General features: G+C 44.0%; 1 protein-coding gene across 4 annotated transcripts in view; it reads left to right on the plus strand.

Moving 5' to 3' along the window:
• Positions 1–2,587: 2,587 nt before the first annotated feature.
• Positions 2,588–22,771, plus strand: part of LOC106613139 (paired box protein Pax-3-A) — a 44,065-nt gene continuing 23,881 nt past the window's right edge. The window contains exons 1-4 of one of the 4 annotated variants that reach the window (XM_014215101.3): positions 2,588–3,149; positions 3,851–4,086; positions 4,372–4,429; positions 4,957–5,100. In XM_014215101.3, the coding sequence (XP_014070576.1) occupies positions 3,065–3,149; positions 3,851–4,086; positions 4,372–4,429; positions 4,957–5,100 (523 nt within the window). In that variant the 5' untranslated portion in view covers positions 2,588–3,064. Of the gene's footprint in view, positions 3,150–3,850; positions 4,087–4,371; positions 4,502–4,956; positions 5,101–22,771 lie in introns of all 4 variants that reach the window. The other 3 variants (XM_014215099.3, XM_014215103.3, XM_014215100.3) reach the window with 3 other exon arrangements.

The raw sequence follows: 22,771 nt of genomic DNA on the forward strand, positions 1-22,771 counted from the left end.
AACATTTTAAGTGTATTTTCAAAGGTACGAAAGAGGCTAATGTTAATTGAGGCCACCGAAAGCCAGTGGGATATATATTTTCTGCGTAAATAAGAGAAGTATGATAGTGCTTACGTTCGATCTCCCCGCTGTGCCCTCTTTTCTCCCAGGTGACCTTACGGGTTGGAGAGGTGGAGGTAAAGACATAACGACTTGGAACATCAGGTGCCTTCCAACCAGTGGCTGTTGTCTTCAGGTATACGTCACGTGGAGCGTGAATTCCTTCAAATACCTTTACAAGGGCACACGTTTCACAATAACCTTTTCGTCATGAGAAAAAACAAAACAATCCTCAAAACAGTAGTCTAAATGCACATTTCCAAAATCCGGAGAGGGAGTAGCACGTCTTTAACATCAATTTGGTCAAACCTCTTCTGTAGCTGTAATTAGCAAGGATACTGGCAGTAGCAGCAAGCATAGACCTGTTTGTTATTGGTATTATCTAGGCTACATTATGCATATTATAAATATCACGGAGGCCCTAATAACAATGTCAATATTTAAATGTCCATTTAGCCTGTAAATGTACAATATGCCCTCAGGTCCCGCGTCAAACCTCTTTCCACCGTGGGCGAGCTAATCCGGTTACAGCGCACCTTTGCACCTGAATGGGTAACGACCTCTGTGCTTCTGCAACCTACGCGCAAGCACCACTTTAAGGAGAACATATAAAACGGGTGATATTTGGGATGACACACAAAGAAAAGAAAACGCTTACAAAACAATAAATTACACGCCTACATTATTCACCAAATAGACGAAGAGGGTATTTATGTTACTTATTGAATTTGAAAATATCAGACAAAAATAAAACAAGGGCATGGGATGGGATGAATGTAGGACTAAAAAATGACACGCTTACTGCAACATCATCCAAATACCATTACCATCCAAAAGTGATCGGACCATAAAAACACAAACATTGTAATACGTGTGTGTTACTCTATATACTCTTGGGACTGAAGAAATTAAACGTAAAAGCAAACATGCCGCTAAGCAAGTAGAGTTGAGCTCCTTCAGATGGACAGTGGAGCGAAGAGGGGTTTTGTCTGAATTCAAAGGTGGGGAATGAACCTCTGTCCTTTGATTGATAGGGGAGCTCTAAAGAGCATGGTTGCTTTGACTTCTACAATTCCCTGCACTGCAGCCAAACGTTGAGAGAGAGACAGATTTGAATTGAGAGAGAGAGAGAGAGAGAGAGAGAGAGAGAGAGAGAGAGAGAAAGAAAGAAAGAAAGAAAGAAAGAAAGAAAGAAAGAAAGAAAGAAAGAAAGAAAGAAAGAAAGAAAGAAAGAAAGAAAGAAAGAAAGAAAGAAAGAAAGAAGAGAGAGAGAGAGAGAGAGAGAGAGAGAGAGAGAGAGAGAGAGAGAGAGAGAGAGAGAGAGAGAAAGAGAGACTGCAATGCCCTTCCTTGTACGATTGCCTATAGGGACACTAAGTGTCTTTTCAACTAGCAAGGCAACTATAAATAAATGCCCGACAACACAATAGTAACGTCTCTGTCAGCAGAGCAGACGTTCTTTACGGCTCTCCTGGCGTCGTACCCTGCTGGGGCGCGAGTCCCCGTCAGACGGCTCTCCTGTTGGTAGTGCGCAATCTAAAAGCGACAATAAATTCCTCGAGGTGCACTAACTTTTGCTGCATCTGTCTTATCTTTAGACCATGGAGTGAGAACAAATGGGTGCATGCGCTCTAGGAAAAAAATACCTTAAATTCAAAACGGTTGTATGTTGAGCGACTAATCAATAAGGCAACATCTAAAACTACACGTATCTGTATAGTTAATCAATACTGCAGTATCTAAAACTACACGTATCTGTATAGTTAATCAATACTGCAACATCTAAAACTACACGTATCTGTATAGTTAATCAATACTGCAACATCTAAAACTACAAGTATCTGTATAGTTAATCAATACTGCAACATCTAAAACTACAAGTATCTGTATAGTTAATCAATACTGCAACATCTAAAACTACACTTATCTGTATAGTTAATCTATACTGTAACATCTAAAACTACACGTATCTGTATAGTTAATCAATACTGCAGTATCTAAAACTACACGTATCTGTATAGTTAATCAATACTGCAACATCTAAAACTACACGTATCTGTATAGTTAATCAATACTGCAACATCTAAAACTACACGTATCTGTATAGTTAATCAATACTGCAACATCTAAAACTACACGTATCTGTATAGTTAATCAATACTGCAACATCTAAAACTACAAGTATCTGTATAGTTAATCAATACTGCAACATCTAAAACTACAAGTATCTGTATAGTTAATCAATACTGCAACATCTAAAACTACACGTATCTGTATAGTTAATCAATACAGCAACATCTAAAACTACACGTATCTGTATAGTTAATCAACATCTGTTCGTGAACTTATGATCTGAGGTGACGTCACATCTGTCAATGGGATGATGAAAGACCGTTCCTCAGTTCTTTCCCAAGCAACGTCTCTGACAACAACTGAAGAAAGTTTCCTGCGCTGTCAGCCAATCATTACGCACGCCCAAGAGCCGGGTCTGCCTCCTCTAAACCAATCATATAGCCTGGATCACTGATGTGAAAGAAGTACAGCACAACTAATAAATGTCCTCTGGGTTTTGACCATCTTCCCTCACTCTGAACGTCTGTCAACAACAACAGCGAGAACAACATCACTTGCATGATTCTTGATGACATCGCAGATTCCACACGTATCCAAGTGCCTCTCGACTGGTAAAACATCAAGGCATAGGCGCACTCTTCAGAAGTCTACCTCCAGTTTTTCCGGGTTTGGTAACTTGGGCTCTTTTTTTCGGGAGTCGGGAGTGTTTTTTTCTACCAGGACGCTGTTTCTTGTCTACTCCAGTGGCTACCCTATCAAGGCTAACCTTCCACGAACTGGAATACAGTGCATTTTTACTCATAATTTCACCCACTGGTCAAGCTCCATCGTCGGCAGCTCCCGGTTCTCTTCTCTGGCGGGAGGTTAGCAGAAGGCGTAGGGTTGTGGAGGTATGACTGCGTTGGCTGGGGCAATACCAAGGATGATGCGCCCCATGCTGGCGCAGAACTACCCCCACAGTGGCTTCCCACTGGAAGGTAAAATCAAAAGTCGAAACAACTTTTTGAGCACTGCTTGTGGGAAGATTTGGGCTTCGATGCGTAATAATTAAAGAGCGATTATTAATATAGGAAACTCTGTGAATTCAATATTGTAGCCTACACCATAAGCCCCCCTCCTAAACAGAAACTTGGTCTTATCCAATTGTAAAAAAATATTTAAACTTTCGGATTGACACGCAGAATTGAGATGTAACACAATTAAATTGTAATGTTCTTTTCATGTTTCATGTTTCAATGTTCTTTTAATTTCGGTTATCGAATGCAAAGTGGATTGAACTGTTAACCTCGACGTTTTGATCTGGTTTATTTTGTAGTCGTTATTGACATAACTTTTTGTATTTATCTATTTGTTTGTCAACTTTTGAGGATGAAACTATTAATTTAATAATTTCCTAATCTCTGAAAACAACGTTTTTGTTTATTTACAGAATATGTAAAACTTAACATATCATTACTTAAGGAAACTTTTAAGGCCTTTTATTGTTACCAAACCTTTAAGTTTAAACAACTTTTATTTTTGTATTCGGCTATTATAATAATTGTTTTATTGAACATTATTTGTAGTAGTCTTGTGGTGTTATTAGTAGCCTATGATGGAATCAATGTTAGTTGTTGTGTGGCCTATGGTTTAGAATCATTAAGCAATCTGGAGCCATTTTGTGTTTTCTTTTACGCAGTCTCTACCCCGTTAGGCCAAGGCAGAATGAACCAGCTCGGGGGAGTTTTCATAAATGGCAGACCTTTGCCCAACCATATCCGCCATAAGATCGTCGAAATGGCCCACCATGGCATCAGGCCATGCGTAATCTCCCGTCAGCTCCGCGTCTCTCACGGTTGCGTTTCCAAAATCCTCTGCCGGTACCAGGAGACCGGCTCTATTCGACCCGGGGCCATCGGGGGAAGCAAACCCAAGGTAAGGGAGAGGGAGCACGAGCAGGTGAAAGTGTTCGGTTTTGTATTGTCATGCATTTGGTTCTCCTTATAAAACTGTCTGTCTCAACGTATGAGATGTTGGGTTAAAATGTAACAAGCCACAGGTTGAAAAAGCATGTAAGAGGCGTATATTGTGTTGTTGAGTGTAAGTAGACAGTGTAAGTAGACAGTGTAAGTAGACAGTGTAAGTAGACAGTGTAAGTAGATATGAGCTGTTTATTATGCCTTAATGAATTAACGATGATATGATGTGTCGTTTCCTTAGCAGGGGACGACGCCTGATGTTGAGAAGAGAATAGAGGAGTACAAGCGGGACAACCCGGGTATGTTTAGCTGGGAGATTCGGGATAAATTACTGATGGATGGGATATGTGACCGGAACACCGTTCCATCAGGTAAAAGGAAATATCTGCATTCTGTCATAGTTGCTGCCCATTTAAATGGGTGCAATCTTCACCTGCAGCCGTAGATTGTTCATCATCATCATGGTCATCATCACCATCACCATCATATATCACCGTCTTATTTATCATAATGGGCCTAATGTGTTTTCCATCTCAGTAACCACATTTTACCGCAAAAAACTGTTTACTCTCTGAAAACAAAAACGTAAACAAGTGCTGAAAATTATATAATTTCCATGTTAAGTTTAAGTTAAGATAAAATCATAAAAAATATTGCAATGCAATTATTGACGCTAAGTCAATATATGTTTCTATTTATTTGATGCTTTATCACGGTATATTAGAAGGACAAATAAAAGCAAATGAGTGCAGATTGTTGAACTTTTATTTCGGCTTTTCCAGTTTATTATTTATTAATCAGTGTTCTGTAATTTCTTGTAACACAGTGAGCTCTATCAGTCGCATCATGAGGAGTAAATTCGGAGGGAAGGGAGATGACGATGATGATGAAGATGAAATCGAGAAAAAGGAATTAGAAGAACACGAACGGCGGGCCAAACATAGCATCGAGGGCATCTTAGGAGACCGATGTGAGTGCAGTCATAAATTAATTAATTAATTAATGTTCTCTCTTCTATAGGTAACTTGTGTGAGGCAGTTACTTTTTGCGTAAGGGGGAAGGCCCTTCATATACAGGCCTAAATGCTTCCACTGTGCACTTTAATGTTCTTTGAAACGGCGAGGAAACCTCTCGTTTATTCAAAACTCAACAAAGATGGACAGTTAAAGGTTTTCATCTTGTTTTGTGTAAGCTTATTGACTTCCATAAATCATTCTTGATAGGATAGGCCTACATTTTTACCATGGGTGTCACCAGTCCTTACGGGTTGCCATTCATGTTTAGACTATGTGAGGTAGATAGGACTTGTCTGTCTACAACTAAGTTTTAGTTGTAAAGTTGTTGCTTTTCGATGCGATGGAAGCACAGGGAGTGTGTCTTCCTTTGTCGACCGTCAAAGTGCACTGGTTTTCGTTCTTTATCGACCATATCGCTCCTGCTAATGCTTGTCCCATGAGGCGTTAGGATAATTCAAACAGCAGGTGATAGATTTTGTGGGAAAGGGAGGATTGCCCCTTGTGTGTGTGTGTGTGTGTGTGTGTGTGTGTGTGTGTGTGTGTGTGTGTGTGTGTGTGTGTGTGTGTGTGTGTGTGTGTGTGTGTGTGTGTGTGTGTGTGGTGTGTGTGTGTGTGTGTGAGAGAGAGCGAGAGAGAGAGAGCGAGAGAGAGAGAGCTAATGAAAAAAAAAGAAAAGTTAACGAATGTATAACTACACGTGCTTACACAAAGTGGGCAACACATGCGATTTGTTACCGACAAACTTAAGGGACAGGCCTCGAAACAGTCGAATGTTCTTCATAAAAAAGAATCCTATAGATTTATTCGAATAGCCTGTGCATATTCAACTTCTGCTACATATATTTATATTGCATTTATTTAATTGTTTATGTTAGGCCACTTGCAGGCCTATTTACCTTGTAGGCCTATTTTAAAATGTCTTTACCATACTAATAACATGCATTTTCATCGAGATGCACATAGCCCCGTTGTAATGTTTGATATCAAAAGTATATAAAAAAGAACCAAAAACTTGTTCAACCCCTAATTGTCATGGTACATTTCAAACAAATAAATATCATAACATCCCTTCTTACGGTTTCCCACGATTTATTATGAACGAATTTGCAGGCCTATTCCATCTTAATGCAGCTGCTCTCTGCTCTACTGTAAAATGCAGGCACAGTAAAACAAATTAGAGGAAAATACGGGGAGTTGGAGGGGACAAAACGTCCAAATGAGTTGATCAAACATTTGTATAACAGTTCCATCCCTCACAAAGCCAGGCCTCGAGCACACAATCGGACACTTGAGGATGAACTTGGGAGACAAAGCCGCGAGAGTCCATTGAGACTGACGCTTCGGTTATGCGTGGACAAAGCCTGGCTTCGCAGCAGCTTGGTCGCCATAAAAGAAGGCAACCTGTTTATAATTCAGTCAGAAAAGGAGAGGGAGCTTCCCAACAAAAGGCCGAGAAAATACATTATGAAACCGCAATGAAGGATGAATTATTCAGGTCCGTCAATAGCCGCTGCTCGGGCTAGGTCTAGAGACTGTTCACCATGGAGAAATGGCCGTTTTCACCTACAAAATGTTTCTTTTGGAGTCGTTTTAAGTCATATAAAGAAGCCGACTGCCATTCAGAACCCCTCAAGCCCCCTTTCACTCTCTCTCTCTCTCTCTCTCTCTCTCTCTCTCTCTCTCTCTCTCTCTCTCTCTCTCACACACACACACACACACACACACACACACACACACACACGCAGTGTATAGGCCTAACTGATATTTTAAAAACATAACTTTCAAATCAGCTTAACACGCTGATTTAATGGCGAGATGAATTACATTTATTGATCATTTGGTACTTTTCATTTTGGACATTCAGAGCATTGCCGACATAATAGTTTACGAAACTGTTTGTGTATTATGTGCACCCATGTTATACATTTTGTGCACAATCACATATTTACACAATGTTTAAAAGTTGTTTACACAATGTTGAAACGTTTTTTTGTTAATATCACCGAATAAGTATTTAGGCATGTTACAAATTCCAATGCCACAAGATAATAAATTATATTTTCTGTGTAGCAGCTCCATATAAACGGCTTTGACAAAGTATTATAGTTCATGAAATGACAAATATTTTCCAAAATATATGCATTTGCTACTTGATGGTTATTAATAATTTAACTCATAGGGCTAATAATTGTAGTCATTTTATTATTTTTATAAGTACAAATTGTTGCACAATATATTTTTCTTACCAATACGGCCAAATGATATGCAATTGGCTAGTAACATGCCTCTCTGCATGGTCTATTATTAGGTCTTTGATGCCCTATTCTTGCACTCTTAAACATTAATAATGTCTTCTAAATGATTTGATATTGTGCTATGTCACATTTAATGATCGAGGGAGTGTATTAAAGACTCCTTTGGTGAATGGGGACCAATGTTCTCCCCGGAGAGGCGCGCTTGGCCTCGAGCGGTGGTCACAATGGAACATGCGCACTGCTGCAATCCTGACCCATCATGCTCTCACCCCCTTGCGCTCTCAAAATCTCTTCAAGCGGATTAAATCGATCCCTTTATTTTATTTTACTTTCATCCGGAGAGCGAACCCGCCCCTCTCCCTTGCTTTCCTTCTCTTTCTCTCCATGCCCGCGGCGCACATTCGTTTAATATCTATGGTTCATCTTCAGGAGTGCAACCGCTAACAAAAGAAAGTCAGTTCGTTGTAGAAAAGTCCCTAAAATGAGTTATCCGTTAAGCCATTGACCCCTCTAATATTTGTCTTTATTTATTGGGTTACCAATAAATGCTACATTGTTTTATTAATTCCAAAATGTAGGCTATAAGTTATTAATAATAAGCCTAACTTAGTAGCAGTTTCCGTTATAAACGTTGTTTTGTGTCAACGTGCTCATTTGGGCTCGCTTTACCTCAGTCAGTTTGCTATTCATACCAGTCAAATTATCATTTAACCTAAGGGTTAACGAAAAATGTAAATGACCTTTGCCACGACAATGCTTTGACTTGAAACGGGAACACATTACGTTTGCAGTAATATCAGTTGACTCTAACTAATGCATGGTTTAGGCTATTATGCGTAGGTAATGAGAGTTGTAATGAGCGCACATTCCAAATTGGGTGGTGTTTGGACCTGAGGACAAGGCTTTTGTGGCACTCTAGAAACTAGCTTAGATGGGTATAGGGATGCCAGCAACGTCATTTCTCTATATTTTTTAACGACTTTTAGTTTTACCGAGACCTATGGTGTCTACTGTTTTTTCTGTCTGGTCTCATTTGGAATTATGTTTTTACAGCCGCAATTACAATCTGAAAAATACTTTTTTTCAGCGAAGCGGGTCAAACATTGATGAAGTGCTGTTTGTTAAGACCATTGTTGTGCGAGGGAGGAGCACTAGTTGAGCCCTGGTCGTTCAGAATTCATTATCATTTCCCTTAAGTGTCCACATCAAAGGCGGCTCGTTTGGATTTATTTGTCTGGGGGAAAAAACCACAGAAATGTGTTTCGAAAATCTCAAGCTCCCTAAATTGCAGCCTCGTGCACCACAGTGCCTAAAACGATGCGCATGCATCTCCTCACGCGCCAAATGTGTTTGGAATAAAGGCTTGTGCAGTTTGACTTGAAAGTAGATAGTAGGTCAGGCTATCTTTCTCAATTCTGGTAGCAGAGAAAATACTTTCCACTTAGAATTACAATAGTTGAACACATTCTGCCACTCTTCAGAAAATACTTGTCTAAATGTCCAGTCAGTGCTCCAGTCTCACGAAATGCCTCCTGCACATATTTTCGATTTTGGCCCAGTCCCTGCATAACCATTAGCAGTGGTTGGATATAGTCGTTTCTCTGCCTTCCAGAATCTAAAAGGCTAACATTGAGTTAATTAACCCTAGAAAGTGAGCTAATGACTGATAATGTACACATCGGCCCTCCCCTCTATCTCCCTCTCTCATATTTCCAGTGTATCTTCTTAACCTTACTTGGCTAATTAAAATTACCCTGAGTAACGCTGATGATACATACAGAGGAGCCTTGTTGGCCCAGCACATTTCTATTTATACTCAGACACACACAACATTCCCCATCTGAAAGACAAACAGTCAAAGGGGGATAACTTTATTTTGTGAAAGGGACTCCTGGAAAGGGCTAATTGAATAAGTCTGAGATCTTTGAAAACCTGCCATGGTGAGCGCAGTCATCATGTCATAATTAGGTTTATTGAGGCGCATTCCGCCAATCTGCTGCCATTCTCCCAGCCTCATTGTGCCCAGAGCCAGGCCAATAGCTGCAGGACAAAAGGGAATCAAGAGCTGACAATACATGAAAGAGCCAAAAGATTTAGCTGCTTTTGTCACAGAAAATGAGCAGGACTTTGTTTGTGTAAATAAAGTTGACGAACTGCCCGCTACTCAGGCGAAGGATGGAGCTTCTATACAATTTACTATGTGGGCACACACTGGATTAGTGCCAGGAGGAGAGAGGGAGGGAGGGAGAGAGGGAGAGAGGGAGAGAGGAGGAGAGGCAGAGAGGGGGAGAGTGAGAAAGAGAGTGAGAAAGAGAGTGAGTGGGGAAGAGAGTGAGAGTGGAAGAGATAATGGAGGGGACGGTAAAAGAGAAGGCTTTGAGAGAGTATTAGGGGCTAGGTTTGTGTATTTAGTGCGTGAGAGTTTGCAGAGTTATGTTCTGCATAGCTTCTGATGTTGGATTTGTGATGTTCATCATTGTCTTACAGTGGCGCTGGAAGAGGGAGGGTGGTGAAGCGTGGTGACATGAGGCTTTGCTATTGTGGGCATCTGGTTTGTGAAGCATAAGAGGCATTGAAGATGGAAACACATTACACACTATAGTGCAGCATAGATTCATGGTCAAGGTCCCATATCACGTTACCATGTACATCATGATGTTCCAGTTCTTATGTTTTAAGGTGTTAAAGATGCTCCCTGCTGAGAATCAGTTATCTTCATGGATTCAGTTACACTCCAAAGGTACATTCCAAATAATGGCTGATGTGCGCATGTCACTGAAGCTTTCACACAAGTCATACATTGGTATTTTGGAGTGAAAGTTTGAGTTGTATGTGCATTTAAAGTTAGGGAACAGAAGAATTAGACTATAAGGAAACTCAGTAAGATGATCTGATTGATGCCACTCCACTCAGGGCACATTCCATGTACACTCTTAAATAGACTTTACACTTTAGTTCTTCTCTGTGATTTTCACCTTGTAAACACGATTTCACAATGAAAATATCCAGCAGTAGATGATTCATACATTCATAAAGGTGGTTCATTAAAGAGAGTTATAGAAAACGTGACAACCTTGACATCTTCGGTTCTTACATCTTGTGTTCTATACGAGAAGCTATGAATAATAGTCACTTCTGGCACATTAATGGTTGTCGCTACGGTCTCTAGCAACGATCAAAGTAGGGCGAAGAAGCTGTATAGAAAATGTCCAATATGTTATTTTAAGACTTCAGAGAAACATAGAGTTAGACTGAGGTGATATAGAGTTAGTGGCTATATAGAGTTAGACTGGGTCTATATAGAGTTAGACTGAGGTTAAATAGATTTAGACTGAAGTTATATAGAGTTAGTGGCAATATAGAGTTAGACTGGGTCTATATAGAGTTAGACTGAGGTTATATAGTTAAACTGAGGTTATCTAGAGTTCGTGGCAATATAGAGTTAGACTGGGTCTATGTAGAGATAGACTGAGGTAATATAGAGTTAGTGGCTATATAGAGTTAGACTGAGGTTATATAGAGTTAGTGGCTATATAGAGTTAGACTGAGGTTATATAGAGTTAGTGGCTATATAGAGTTAGACTGAGGTTATATAGAGTTAGTGGCTATATAGAGTTAGACTGAGGTCATATAGAGTTAAACTGAGGTTATATATAGTTAGACTGAGGTTATATAGAGTTAGTGGCTATATAGAGTTAAACTGAGGTTATATAGAGTTAGACTGAGGTTATATAGAGTTAGACTGAGGTTATATACTGTTAGTGGCTATATAGAGTTAGACTGAGGTTATATAGAGTTAAACTGAGTTTATATAGAGTTAGACTGTGTGGTATATGGCCAATATACCACGGCTAAGGGCTGTTCTTTATGCACGATGCAATGCTGAGTGCCTGAATACTGCCCTTAGCCGTGGTAAAATGGCCATATACCACAAACCCCCGAGGTGCCTTATTGCTATTAGAAACTGGTTACCAACGTAATTAGAACAGTAAAAATAAATGTCAGCCAATCAGCACTCAGGGCTCTAACCACACAGATTGAAGTTAGACTCAGGCTATGTAGAGTTATACTGAGGCTATGTAGAGTTATACTGAGACTATATAGAGTTATACTGAGGCTATGTAGCGTTATACTGAGGCTATGTAGAGTTATACTGAGACTATATAGAGTTATACTGAGGCTATGTAGCGTTATACTGAGGCTATGTAGAGTTATACTGAGACTATATAGAGTTATACTGAGGCTATGTAGCGTTATACTGAGGCTATGTAGCGTTATACTGAGGCTATATAGAGTTAGACTCCGGTTATGTAGAGTTATACTGGGGTTATGTAGAGTTAGACTCAGATTATATAGAGTTATACTGAGGCTATGTAGAGTTATACTGAGGCTATGTAGAGTTAGACTCAGGCTATGTAGTTATACTGAGGCTATGTAGAGTTAGACTCAGATTATATAGAGTTATACTGAGGCTATGTAGAGTTAGACTCAGGCTATATAGAGTTATACTCAGGCTATGTAGAGTTATACTGAGGCTATATAGAGTTATACTCAGGCTATGTAGAGTTATACTGAGGCTATGTAGCGGTATACTGAGGCTATATAGAGTTAGACTCCGGTTATGTAGAGTTATACTGGGGTTATGTAGAGTTATACTGAGGCTATGTAGAGTTAGACTCAGGCTATGTAGTTATACTGAGGCTATGTAGAGTTAGACTCAGGCTAAGTAGAGTTAGACTCAGGCTATGTAGAGTTATAATGAGGCTATATAGAGTTATACTGAGACTATATAGAGTTATACTGAGGCTATATAGAGTTATACTGAGACTATATAGAGTTATACTGAGGCTATGTAGAGTTATACTGAGGCTATATAGAGTTAGACTCAGGCTATATAGAGTTAGACTCAGGCTATGTAGAGTTATACTGAGGCTATATAGAGTTATACTGAGGCTATGTAGAGTTATACTGAGGCTATGTAGAGTTATACTGAGACTATATAGAGTTATACTGAGGCTATGTAGAGTTATACTGAGGCTATATAGAGTTAGACTGAGACTATATAGAGTTATACTGAGGCTATGTAGAGTTATACTGAGGCTATATAGAGTTAGACTCAGGCTATATAGAGTTAGACTCAGGCTATGTAGAGTTATACTGAGGCTATATAGAGTTATACTGAGGCTATGTAGAGTTATACTGAGGCTATATAGAGCAAAATAGCGATTTCCCTAAATAACATGAGCATCTGATGACAGGGAATATCAGTCTGTCTGAGGAATGTGTCACTCAGTGTGTCCCTGGGCACAAGGGCACAGGGGGCAAGGGGGAGCACCAAATCACTCTCACTAACCCTCGCCTCAGGCTCTCTCTGTCCCTCTCCTCTTCTCCTCTCCTACTCTCCTACTCCCTTACTCCTCCGCCTCGCATTCGTTTTTTTATAATAATGTCGTGCATGATGACGATCCAAGCGTTAAAACATAGTTATCTGCAAATGAATGGGGGCTCTATGCTTCATTAAAGCCTCTTTCTCCTTTCACACCCCTATTGTGACCCTCTGATATCAATTCAAAGGGCAATTAATGAATGCAGGCCAACTTTGAAGTGGGGGGATGGAGAATGAGTAGGGGCTCTGAGTTTTCCCCTTCAGCCCCTTCAGACCCTCTCGCACCCCCTTCACCCGTGATGGACTTGCCACATTCAGCCGAGCACGCCAAAAGACGGTTTGAAGTGAGTGAAAGAGTGAAAAGGCCTGTGAAGGTCAAGGAGAATGGCTGCCATAGAAAAAGACTTCTCTTTATCTGATGGAAGTATTCCACCAAACAATGGCTAGAGAAAGAGAGAGAGAGAAGGAAGGGGGTGAGATATTGTTTTTACAAGTGTGCATGAGTGTGTGTGCATGTGCAGGGCTAAGGAGAGGCTAAGGCAACTGAATGCAGTGGTTGAACAAGGAAAGGCAGACGGAGTTGTCAATCACTTGACTGAGGTAGGGGCATAAGGCTCTGGACAGGGCAGGGGTATAAGGCTCTGGACAGGGCAAGGGCATAAGGTTCTGGACAGGGCAGGGGTATAAGGTTCTGGACAGGGCAGGGGTATAAGGTTCTGGACAGGGCAGGGACATACGGTTCTGGACAGGGCAGGGACATAAGGTTCTGGACAGGGCAGGGGTATAAGGTTCTGGACAGGGCAGGGGCATAAGGCTCTGGACAGGGCAGGGGCATAAGGTTCTGGACAGTGCAGGGGCATAAGGTTCTGGACAGGGCAGGGGTATAAGGTTCTGGACAGGGCAGGGACATACGGTTCTGGACAGGGCAGGGACATAAGGTTCTGGACAGGGCAGGGGTATAAGGTTCTGGACAGGGCAGGGACATACGGTTCTGGACATGGCAGGGGCATAAGGTTCTGGACAGGGCAGGGGTATAAGGTTCTGGACAGGGCAGGGGCATAAGGTTCTGGACAGGGCAGGGGTATAAGGTTCTGGACAGGGCAGGGACATACGGTTCTGGACATGGCAGGGGCATAAGGTTCTGGACAGGGCAGGGGTATAAGGTTCTGGACAGGGCAGGGGTATAAGGTTCTGGACAGGGCAGGGGCATAAGGTTCTGGACAGGGCAGGGGTATAAGGCTCTGGACAGGGCAGGGGTATAAGGCTCTGGACAGGGCAGGGGTATAAGGTTCTGGACAGGGCAGGGGTATAAGGTTCTGGACAGGGCAGGGACATACGGTTCTGGACAGGGCAGGGGCATAAGGTTCTGGACAGTGCAGGGGTATAAGGCTCTGGACAGGGCAGGGGCATAAGGTTCTGGACAGGGCAGGGGTATAAGGTTCTGGACAGGACAGGGACATACGGTTCTGGACATGGCAGGGGCATAAGGTTCTGGACAGGGCAGGGGTATAAGGTTCTGGACAGGGCAGGGGTATAAGGTTCTGGACAGGGCAGGGGCATAAGGTTCTGGACAGGGCAGGGGTATAAGGCTCTGGACAGGGCAGGGGTATAAGGCTCTGGACAGGGCAGGGGTATAAGGTTCTGGACAGGGCAGGGGTATAAGGTTCTGGACAGGGCAGGGACATAAGGTTCTGGACAGGGCAGGGACATAAGGTTCTGGACAGGGCAGGGACATAAGGTTCTGGACAGGGCAGGGACATAAGGCTCTGGACAGGGCAGGGGTATAAGGCTCTGGACAGGGCAGGGGTATAAGGTTCTGGACAGGGCAGGGGTATAAGGTTCTGGACAGGGCAGGGACATACGGTTCTGGACAGGGCAGGGGCATAAGGTTCTGGACAGTGCAGGGGTATAAGGCTCTGGACAGGGCAGGGGCATAAGGTTCTGGACAGGGCAGGGGTATAAGGTTCTGGACAGGACAGGGACATACGGTTCTGGACATGGCAGGGGCATAAGGTTCTGGACAGGGCAGGGGTATAAGGCTCTGGACAGGGCAGGGGTATAAGGTTCTGGACAGGGCAGGGACATACGGTTCTGGACAGGGCAGGGGCATAAGGTTCTGGACAGTGCAGGGGTATAAGGCTCTGGACAGGGCAGGGGTATAAGGCTCTGGACAGGGCAGGGGTATAAGGTTCTGGACAGGGCAGGGGTATAAGGTTCTGGACAGTGCAGGGGTATAAGGTTCTGGACAGGGCAGGGGTATAAGGTTCTGGACAGGGCAGGGGTATAAGGTTCTGGACAGGGCAGGGACATAAGGTTCTGGACAGGGCGGGGGCATAAGGTTCTGGACAGGGCAGGTACATAAGGTTCTGGAAAGGGCAGGGCAGGGGTATAAGGTTCTGGACAGGGCAGGGGAAAGGGTAGAGGCATAAGGCCCTGGACAGGGCAGGGGCAGGGACATAAAGTTCTGGACAGGGTAGGGGCATAAGGTTCTGGACAGGGCAGGGGCAGCGGTATAAGGCTCTGGACAGGGCAGGGCAAGCTGGGAGGGAGGGAGTTCACCTTGCTCTCTATAGTAGAATCTAGAAACTGCAATTTCATATTTTTTAGGAACTACAACTTGTTGTTACTATACTATTACCATGTTATTAACATTTCATTACATGGCGTAAAGTAAAGTGTTACCAACAGTCAAAGATAACAGAGCTTAACTGTTTTTGACTTTGTCAAAAAGAGAGTCGCATTGAGTTAACTCCCCAGTGGTCAGTCAGTCCTTAGCTCTCTCTGCTTGTCAGACCAGGCTAAGTGGGGTCAGAGGTCAACATAGTATCATTCTCCATCATCCCTACAGGAAACAGGGTTACAATCATATTTGGTTCAACATGACAGGTAACAGCTTCCTGTTGTTCTGCCACAGCACAGACTCTCATAACTCTCATTGCTGTCTACAGGTTTTCTGTGTAGAGGTTTTCTGTCCAGAGACTTTCTGTGGAGGTTTTCTGTCTAGAGGTTTTCTGTCCATAGTTTTTTTCTGTCTAGAGGTTTTCTGTCTAGAGGTTTTCTGTCTAGAGGTTTTCTGTGTGTTGGTTTTTTGTCTAGAGGTTTTCTGTGTAGAGGTTTTCTGTCCAGAGACTTTCTGTGGAGGTTTTCTGTCTAGAGGTTTTCTGTGTAGAGGTTTTCTGTGTAGAGGTTTTCTGTGTAGAGGTGTTCTGTGTATATGTGTTCTGTGTATAGGTTTTCTGTCTAGAGGTTTTCTGTCCAGAGGTTTTCTGTCCAGAGGTTTTCTGTGTAGAGGTTTTCTGTCCAGATGCTTTCTCTGTAGAATTTTCTGTCCAGAGGTTTTCTGTCCAGAGGTTTTCTGTCCAGAGGTTTTCTGTCTAGAGCAGTGGTTCCCAAACTTTTTATAGTCCCGTACCCCTTCAAACATTCAACTTCCAGCTGCGTACCCCCTCTAGCACCACAGTCAGTGCACTCTCAAATGTTGTTTTTTTCCATCATTGTAAACCTGCCACACACACTATACAATACATTTATTAAACATAAGAATGAGTGTGAGTTTTTGTCACAACCTGGCTCGTGGGAAGTGACAAAGAGCTCTTATAGGACCAGGGAACAAATAATAATATAATAATAATCAATAATTTAGCTCTTTATTTAGCCATCTTACATATAAAACCTTATTTGTTCATCGAAAATTGTGAATAAATCACCACAGGTTAATGAGAAGGTTGTGCTTGAAAGGATGCACATAACTCTGCAATGTTGGGTTGTATTGGAGAGCGTCTCAGTCTTAAATCATTTTCCACACACAGTCTGTGCCTGTATTTGGTTTTCATGCTAATGAGGGCCCAGAATCCACTCTCACATAGGTCCATGGTTGCAAAGGGCATCAGTGTCTTAACAGCGCAATTTGCCCAGGCAAGAAACTGAGCGCAGCCCAATCCAGAAATCTGGCAGTGGCTTCTGATTAAATGAAATTTTCACAGAACCGCTTATTGCAATTTCGATGAGGCTCTCTTGTTCAGATATCGGTAAGTGTACTGGAGGCAGGGCATGAAAGGGATAACGAATCCAGTTGTTTGTGTCATCCGTTTCGGGAAAGTACCTGCGTAATTGCACACCCAGATCATTCAGTTGCTTTGCTATATCACATTTGACATCGTCCGTAACCTTGAGTTCATTTGCACACAAAACATCATACAATAACGGAAAGACCTGTGTGTTGTCCTTGTTAATGCAGACAGAGAAGAGCTCCAACTTCTTAATCATAGCCTCAATTTTGTCCTGCACATTGAATATAGTTGCGGAGTGTCCCTGTAATCCTAGATTCAGATCATTCAGGCAAGAAAAAACATCACCCAGATTGAACAGTCGTGTGAGAAACTCGTCATCATGCAAGCGGTCAGACAAGTGAAAATGATGGTCAGTAAAGAACACTTTTTAAGCTTGTCTCTTAATTAAAAAAAACGTGTCAATCCTTTGCCCCTTGATAACCGGCGCACTTCTGTATGTTGTAAAAGCGTTACATGGTCGCTGCCCATATCATTGCATAATGCAGAAAATACACGAGAGTTCAGGGACCTTGCTTTAACAAAGTTAACCATTTTCACTGTAGTGTCCAAAACATCTATCAAGCTGTTAGGCATTCCCTTGGCAGCAAGAGCCTCTCGGTGGATGCTGCAGTGTACCCAAGTGGCGTCAGAGCAACTGCTTACACGTGCGTTACCACTCCATTATGTCTCCCTGTCATGGCTTTTACGCCATCAGTACAGATACCGACACATCTTCACCACCAAAGTCCATTTGATGTCACAAAGCTGTCCAGTACTTTAAAAATATCCTCTCCTGTTGTCCTGGTTTCCAGTGGTTTGCAGAAGAGGATGTCTTCCTTAATTAAGCCCCATAACCGTAACAGACATATACCAGGAGCTGTGCCAGGCCCGCCATGTCTGTTGACTCATCCAGCTGTAATGCATATAATTCACTGGCTTGTATGCGAAGCACTAATTGTTTCAAAACATCTCCTGCCATGTCAGTGATGCGTTGTGAAACAGTGTTGTTTGATGAAGTCATTGTCTGTATATGTTTTGTGGCCTTTTCCCCCAGCACTGTCCCAGTCATATCCGCAGCAGCAGGAAGAATGAAGTCCTCCACAATAGTATGGGGCTTGCCTGTCCTAGCCACTCGGTAGCTCACCATATAAGACGCTTCTAGACCCTTCTTATTAATGGTATCTGTTGCTTTTATACATGTCTTACTACTCGAAAGTCCTCTTTATTCTGGATCAAAAAACTCCAGTGGCTTATTTTTCAAATTGCCATGTTTAGTTTCTAAATGTCTGCACAAGAGTGAAGGTTTCCAGCAAAAGAGTAGCGGTTAATGTGATTGGATGTTAATTATTTGACTAGGCTACCTGCATTTGACATTGTGTTGTTATTTCGCTGAACACTAGAACACTCTGAACACAAATTTTATTTTTGTCAGTGAAACGAGGCTGCTCAGGCAACAGAAAAAAAACTCACCCAAATGTATAGCCCCGTTGGAAAATATAAATGTACTGTTTGAAAATGTGAAGATTTTGATAATGTGATTCACAATTTTATTCGGTGTAACCCCAATGGAATTGTGCGTACCCCTACCCCAGTTTGGGAATACCTGGTCTAGATGTTTTCTGTCTAGAGGTTTTCTCTCTCTCACGTTTTTCTGTCTAGAGGTTTTCTGTCTAGAGGTTTGCTCTCTAGAGGTTTTCTCTCTCAAGGTCTTCTCTCTTGAGATTTTCTCCCTCTCAAGTTTTTCTTTGTAGAGGTTTTCTGTTTATAGGTTTTATGTCTTGAGGTTTTCTGTCTAGAGATTTTCTGTCTAGAGGTTTGCTCTCTAGAGGTCTTCTGTCTAGAGATTTGCTCTCTAGAGGTTTTCTCTCTCTCAAGTTTTTCTGTCTAGAGGTTTTCTGTCTCGAGGTTTTCTCTCTCAAGGTTTTCTGTCTAGAGGTTTTCTCTCTCGAGGTTTTCTCTCTCTCTGTCACGCCCTGACCATAGAGAGCCCTTGGTTCTCTATGGTGTTTAGGTCAGAGCGTGACTAGGGGGGTGTTCTAGACATTGTATTTCTATGTTGGTGAGTTGTATGGTTCCCAATTAGAGGCAGCTGGTAATCGTTGCCTCTAATTGGGGATCATATTTAGGTAGCCTTTTCCCCACCTGTGTTTTGTGGGATATTGTTTTGTTTAGTGCATTTGTGTGCTACGAACGGCACGTTCATTTTGGTCTTTGTTGTTTTGTTAAGTTTCACTTTAAAATAACATATGTGGAACTATACGCACGCTGCGCTTTGGTCCCGTCCTTTTGAAGAACGTGACAGAATATCCCACCAGGCAAGGACCAAGCAGCGTGTTCATGAGGTAAAGGAGTTTTGGACATGGGAGGAGATCATTGGAGGACATGAGACCCCTCCTTGGCGGGAGTCTCAGAGGACGCAGGAAGGACAGCGACGACGCCGGGGACCGCGGCCACAGAAACCCCAAGATTTTTTTGGGGGTGCACGAGGGGTGGTCTACTGAGCAGCTGGGAGAGCCAGAGCCCGCCTGGGAGTCGATGGAACAGTGTGAGGAAGGATACCGGAGAGAGGGGTTAGCTAGGAGTATGCGGCAACGCAGGCGTTTGGAGGAGCGTGTCATCAATCCGGTGAAACCTGAGCCGGCTCCAAGCACCAGTCCTCCAGTGGGCCTCCCCAGTCCAGTATGTCCTGTGCCGGATCCCCACACTCGTCCTGAAGAGCCAGAGACCATCAGGGTGGCAATGGATAAGTTGAGAGAGATGAGAGAGATGTTGGTCAGGTGTGTTCTGCACAACATTCGACCTGAAGATCCTGTCAGCAGTCTGGTGCGTCATGGGCCAGCTCCCTGCACCCTCCCGGAAGTGTGTGTCACCAGTCCAGTGACGCCTGTGCCAGCTCCCCGCACTCGCCCTGAAGAGCGTGTCACCAGTCCGGTGCAACCTGTGCCGGCTCCACGCACCAGGCCTCCAGTGCGCCTCTACAGCCAGGAACCTCCAGCGACGGTTTACAGTCCAGAGCTTCCAGCGACGGTTCACAGTCCGGAGCTTCCAGCGACGGTTCACAGTCCGGAGCATCCAGCGACGGGTCACAGTCCGGAGCTTCCAGCGACGGTCAATGGCCCGGAGCTTCCAGTGATGGTCAACGATCCGGGGAGTCCAGGCACAGTGTCCAGTCCCACTCCAAGGCAGGAGCCTTCCTCTGCGCCGGTGCCCAGTCCAGGCACGGCGTCCAGTTCCGCTCCAGGGCCGAAGTCTTCCTCTGCGCCAGTGCCCAGTCCAGGCACGGCGGCCAACCCAGCTCCATGGTCGGAGCCTTCCTCTGTGCCGGTGCCCAGTCCAGGCACGGCGGCCAACCCAGCTCCATGGCCAGATTCCTCCGAGGCACCCCCCCCCCCACCCTCCCCATTTGTTTTCAGGTTTTGCGGCCGGAGTCCGCACCTTTGGGGGGGAGGGGAACGGTCACGCCCTGACCATAGAGAGTCCTTGGTTCTCTATGGTGTTTAGGTCAGAGCGTGACTAGGGGGGTGTTCTAGTCATTGTATTTCTATGTTGGTGAGTTGTACGGTTCCCAATTAGTGGCAGCTGGTAACGGTTGCCTCTAATTGGGGATCATGTTTAGGTAGCCTTTTCCCCACCTGTGTTTTGTGGGATATTGTTTTGTTTAGTGCATTTGTGTGCTACGAACGGCACGTTCATTTTGGTCTTTGTTGTTTTGTTAAGTTTCACTTTAAAATAAAATATGTGGAACTATACGCACGCTGCGCTTTGGTCCCGTCCTTTTGAAGAACGTGACTCTCTCTCTCTCTCGTTTTTCTGTCTAGAGGTTTGCTCTCTCAAGGTCTTCTCTCTCTCTCTCCCTCGAATCTCTAGAGATTTTCTCTCGCTCAAGTTTTTCTTTCTAGAGGTTTTCTGTCTAGAGGTTTTCTCTCTCAAGGTTCTCTCTCTAGGTTTTCATCGTTTGAGGAGAGCTTGGTCGCTTTGTCTTCTTCACTCTTTCTTTTCATGACGCTTGATGAGGTTATGATTTATTAGTTATTCTTCCTCTCTCACCACATCTTTTTCTCACGCGCACTCTCTCTCTCTCGCACACACACACACACACACACACACACACACACACACACACACACACACACACACACACACACACACACACACACACACACACACACACACACACACACACACACACACACACACACACACACACACGTTGACAGTGCAGACAAACACACAGCGTTCTTCACACACTCTCAATTACAGGGCAGCTGTAGAGGTCGGGGCTCCTCCTTAGCAAGTCAAGTGAGCACCCCCCACCTCCTTTAACAACATGGGAGAGGCGCAGATGGGCCCATAAGCTGTCAGTTAACCATTATCCTTCAGGCATCTGCCCAGTCTTCTATGTACTGTTTAATGCAGTTGGGCAGTCACTTAGTCCCCCGGCCCCTGAAAAGGACCAGCGTCACTCCCTGCCCAAATAAATGCTTCATTTGTTTCCTCTGCCTTTTGTTTTGTTTCGGAGGGGGGCACATGTCACTGACTCAGTTACCCTCTTCATTTACCAACCACCCCAAGAGAACTTCCATGGCTGTACCTGCCATCCGTTCATTAACCACCATGAGAAGGTTGTGTAAATAGAAACACATATGGTCAGCAACTCCACCCATCCACCAACCCACCATGCCCAAAACTGAGCTCCATACACTCAGTGCACCCCGCCTCCATCTCTCTGTTTACATTTTAAAGCCTTTTTGTCCCCACTCGCAGTCCCCACAAAACCAAGCTGATTTCCAGGAGCACAGTCTGTTCCAGTTAAATCCTCTATTCTTTACCATCCTTGGGAATGGGGGGGGGGGGGGGGGCTCAGGTTGTTTTGGCTCAGGCTGCTATGTGCTGTGTGCCTCTCAGGTTGTTTTGACTCAGGCTGCTATGTGCTGTGTGCCTCTCAGGTTGTTTTGGCTCAGGCTGCTATGTGCTGTGTGCCTCTCAGGTTGTTTTGACTCAGGCTGCTATGTGCTGTGTGCCTCTCAGGTTGTTTTGACTCAGGCTGCTATGTGCTGTGTGCCTCTCAGGTTGTTTTGACTCAGGCTGCGATGTGCTGTGTGCCTCTCAGGTTGTTTTGACTCAGGCTGCTATGTGCTGTGTGCCTCTCAGGTTGTTTTGGCTCAGGCTGCTATGTGCTGTGTGCCTCTCAGGTTGTTTTGACTCAGGCTGCTATGTGCTGTGTGCCTCTCAGGTTGTTTTGACTCAGGCTGCTATGTGCTGTGTGCCTCTCAGGTTGTTTTGGCCCAGGCTGCTATGTGCTGTGTGCCTCTCAGGTTGTTTTGACTCAGGCTGCGATGTGCTGTGTGCCTCTCAGGTTGTTTTGGCTCAGGCTGCTATGTGCTGTGTGCCTCTCAGGTTGTTTTGACTCAGGCTGCTATGTGCTGTGTGCCTCTCAGGTTGTTTTGGCTCAGGCTGCTATGTGCTGTGTGCCTCTCAGGTTGTTTTGGCTCAGGCTGCTATGTGCTGTGTGCCTCTCAGGTTGTTTTGACTCAGGCTGCTATGTGCTGTGTGCCTCTCAGGTTGTTTTGACTCAGGCTGCTATGTGCTGTGTGCCTCTCAGGTTGTTTTGGCTCAGGCTGCTATGTGCTGTGTGCCTCTCAGGTTGTTTTGACTCAGGCTGCGATGTGCTGTGTGCCTCTCAGGTTGTTTTGGCTCAGGCTGCTATGTGCTGTGTGCCTCTCAGGTTGTTTTGGCTCAGGCTGCTATGTGCTGTGTGCCTCTCAGGTTGTTTTGGCTCAGGCTGCTATGTGCTGTGTGCCTCTCAGGTTGTTTTGGCCCAGGCTGCTATGTGCTGTGTGCCTCTCAGGTTGTTTTGACTCAGGCTGCTATGTGCTGTGTGCCTCTCAGGTTGTTTTGGCTCAGGCTGCTATGTGCTGTGTGCCTCTCAGGTTGT

This window comes from Salmo salar, chromosome 09 (genome assembly GCF_965601325.2).
Source record: "Salmo salar chromosome 09, fSalSal1, whole genome shotgun sequence".
Lineage (NCBI taxonomy): Eukaryota > Metazoa > Chordata > Actinopteri > Salmoniformes > Salmonidae > Salmo > Salmo salar.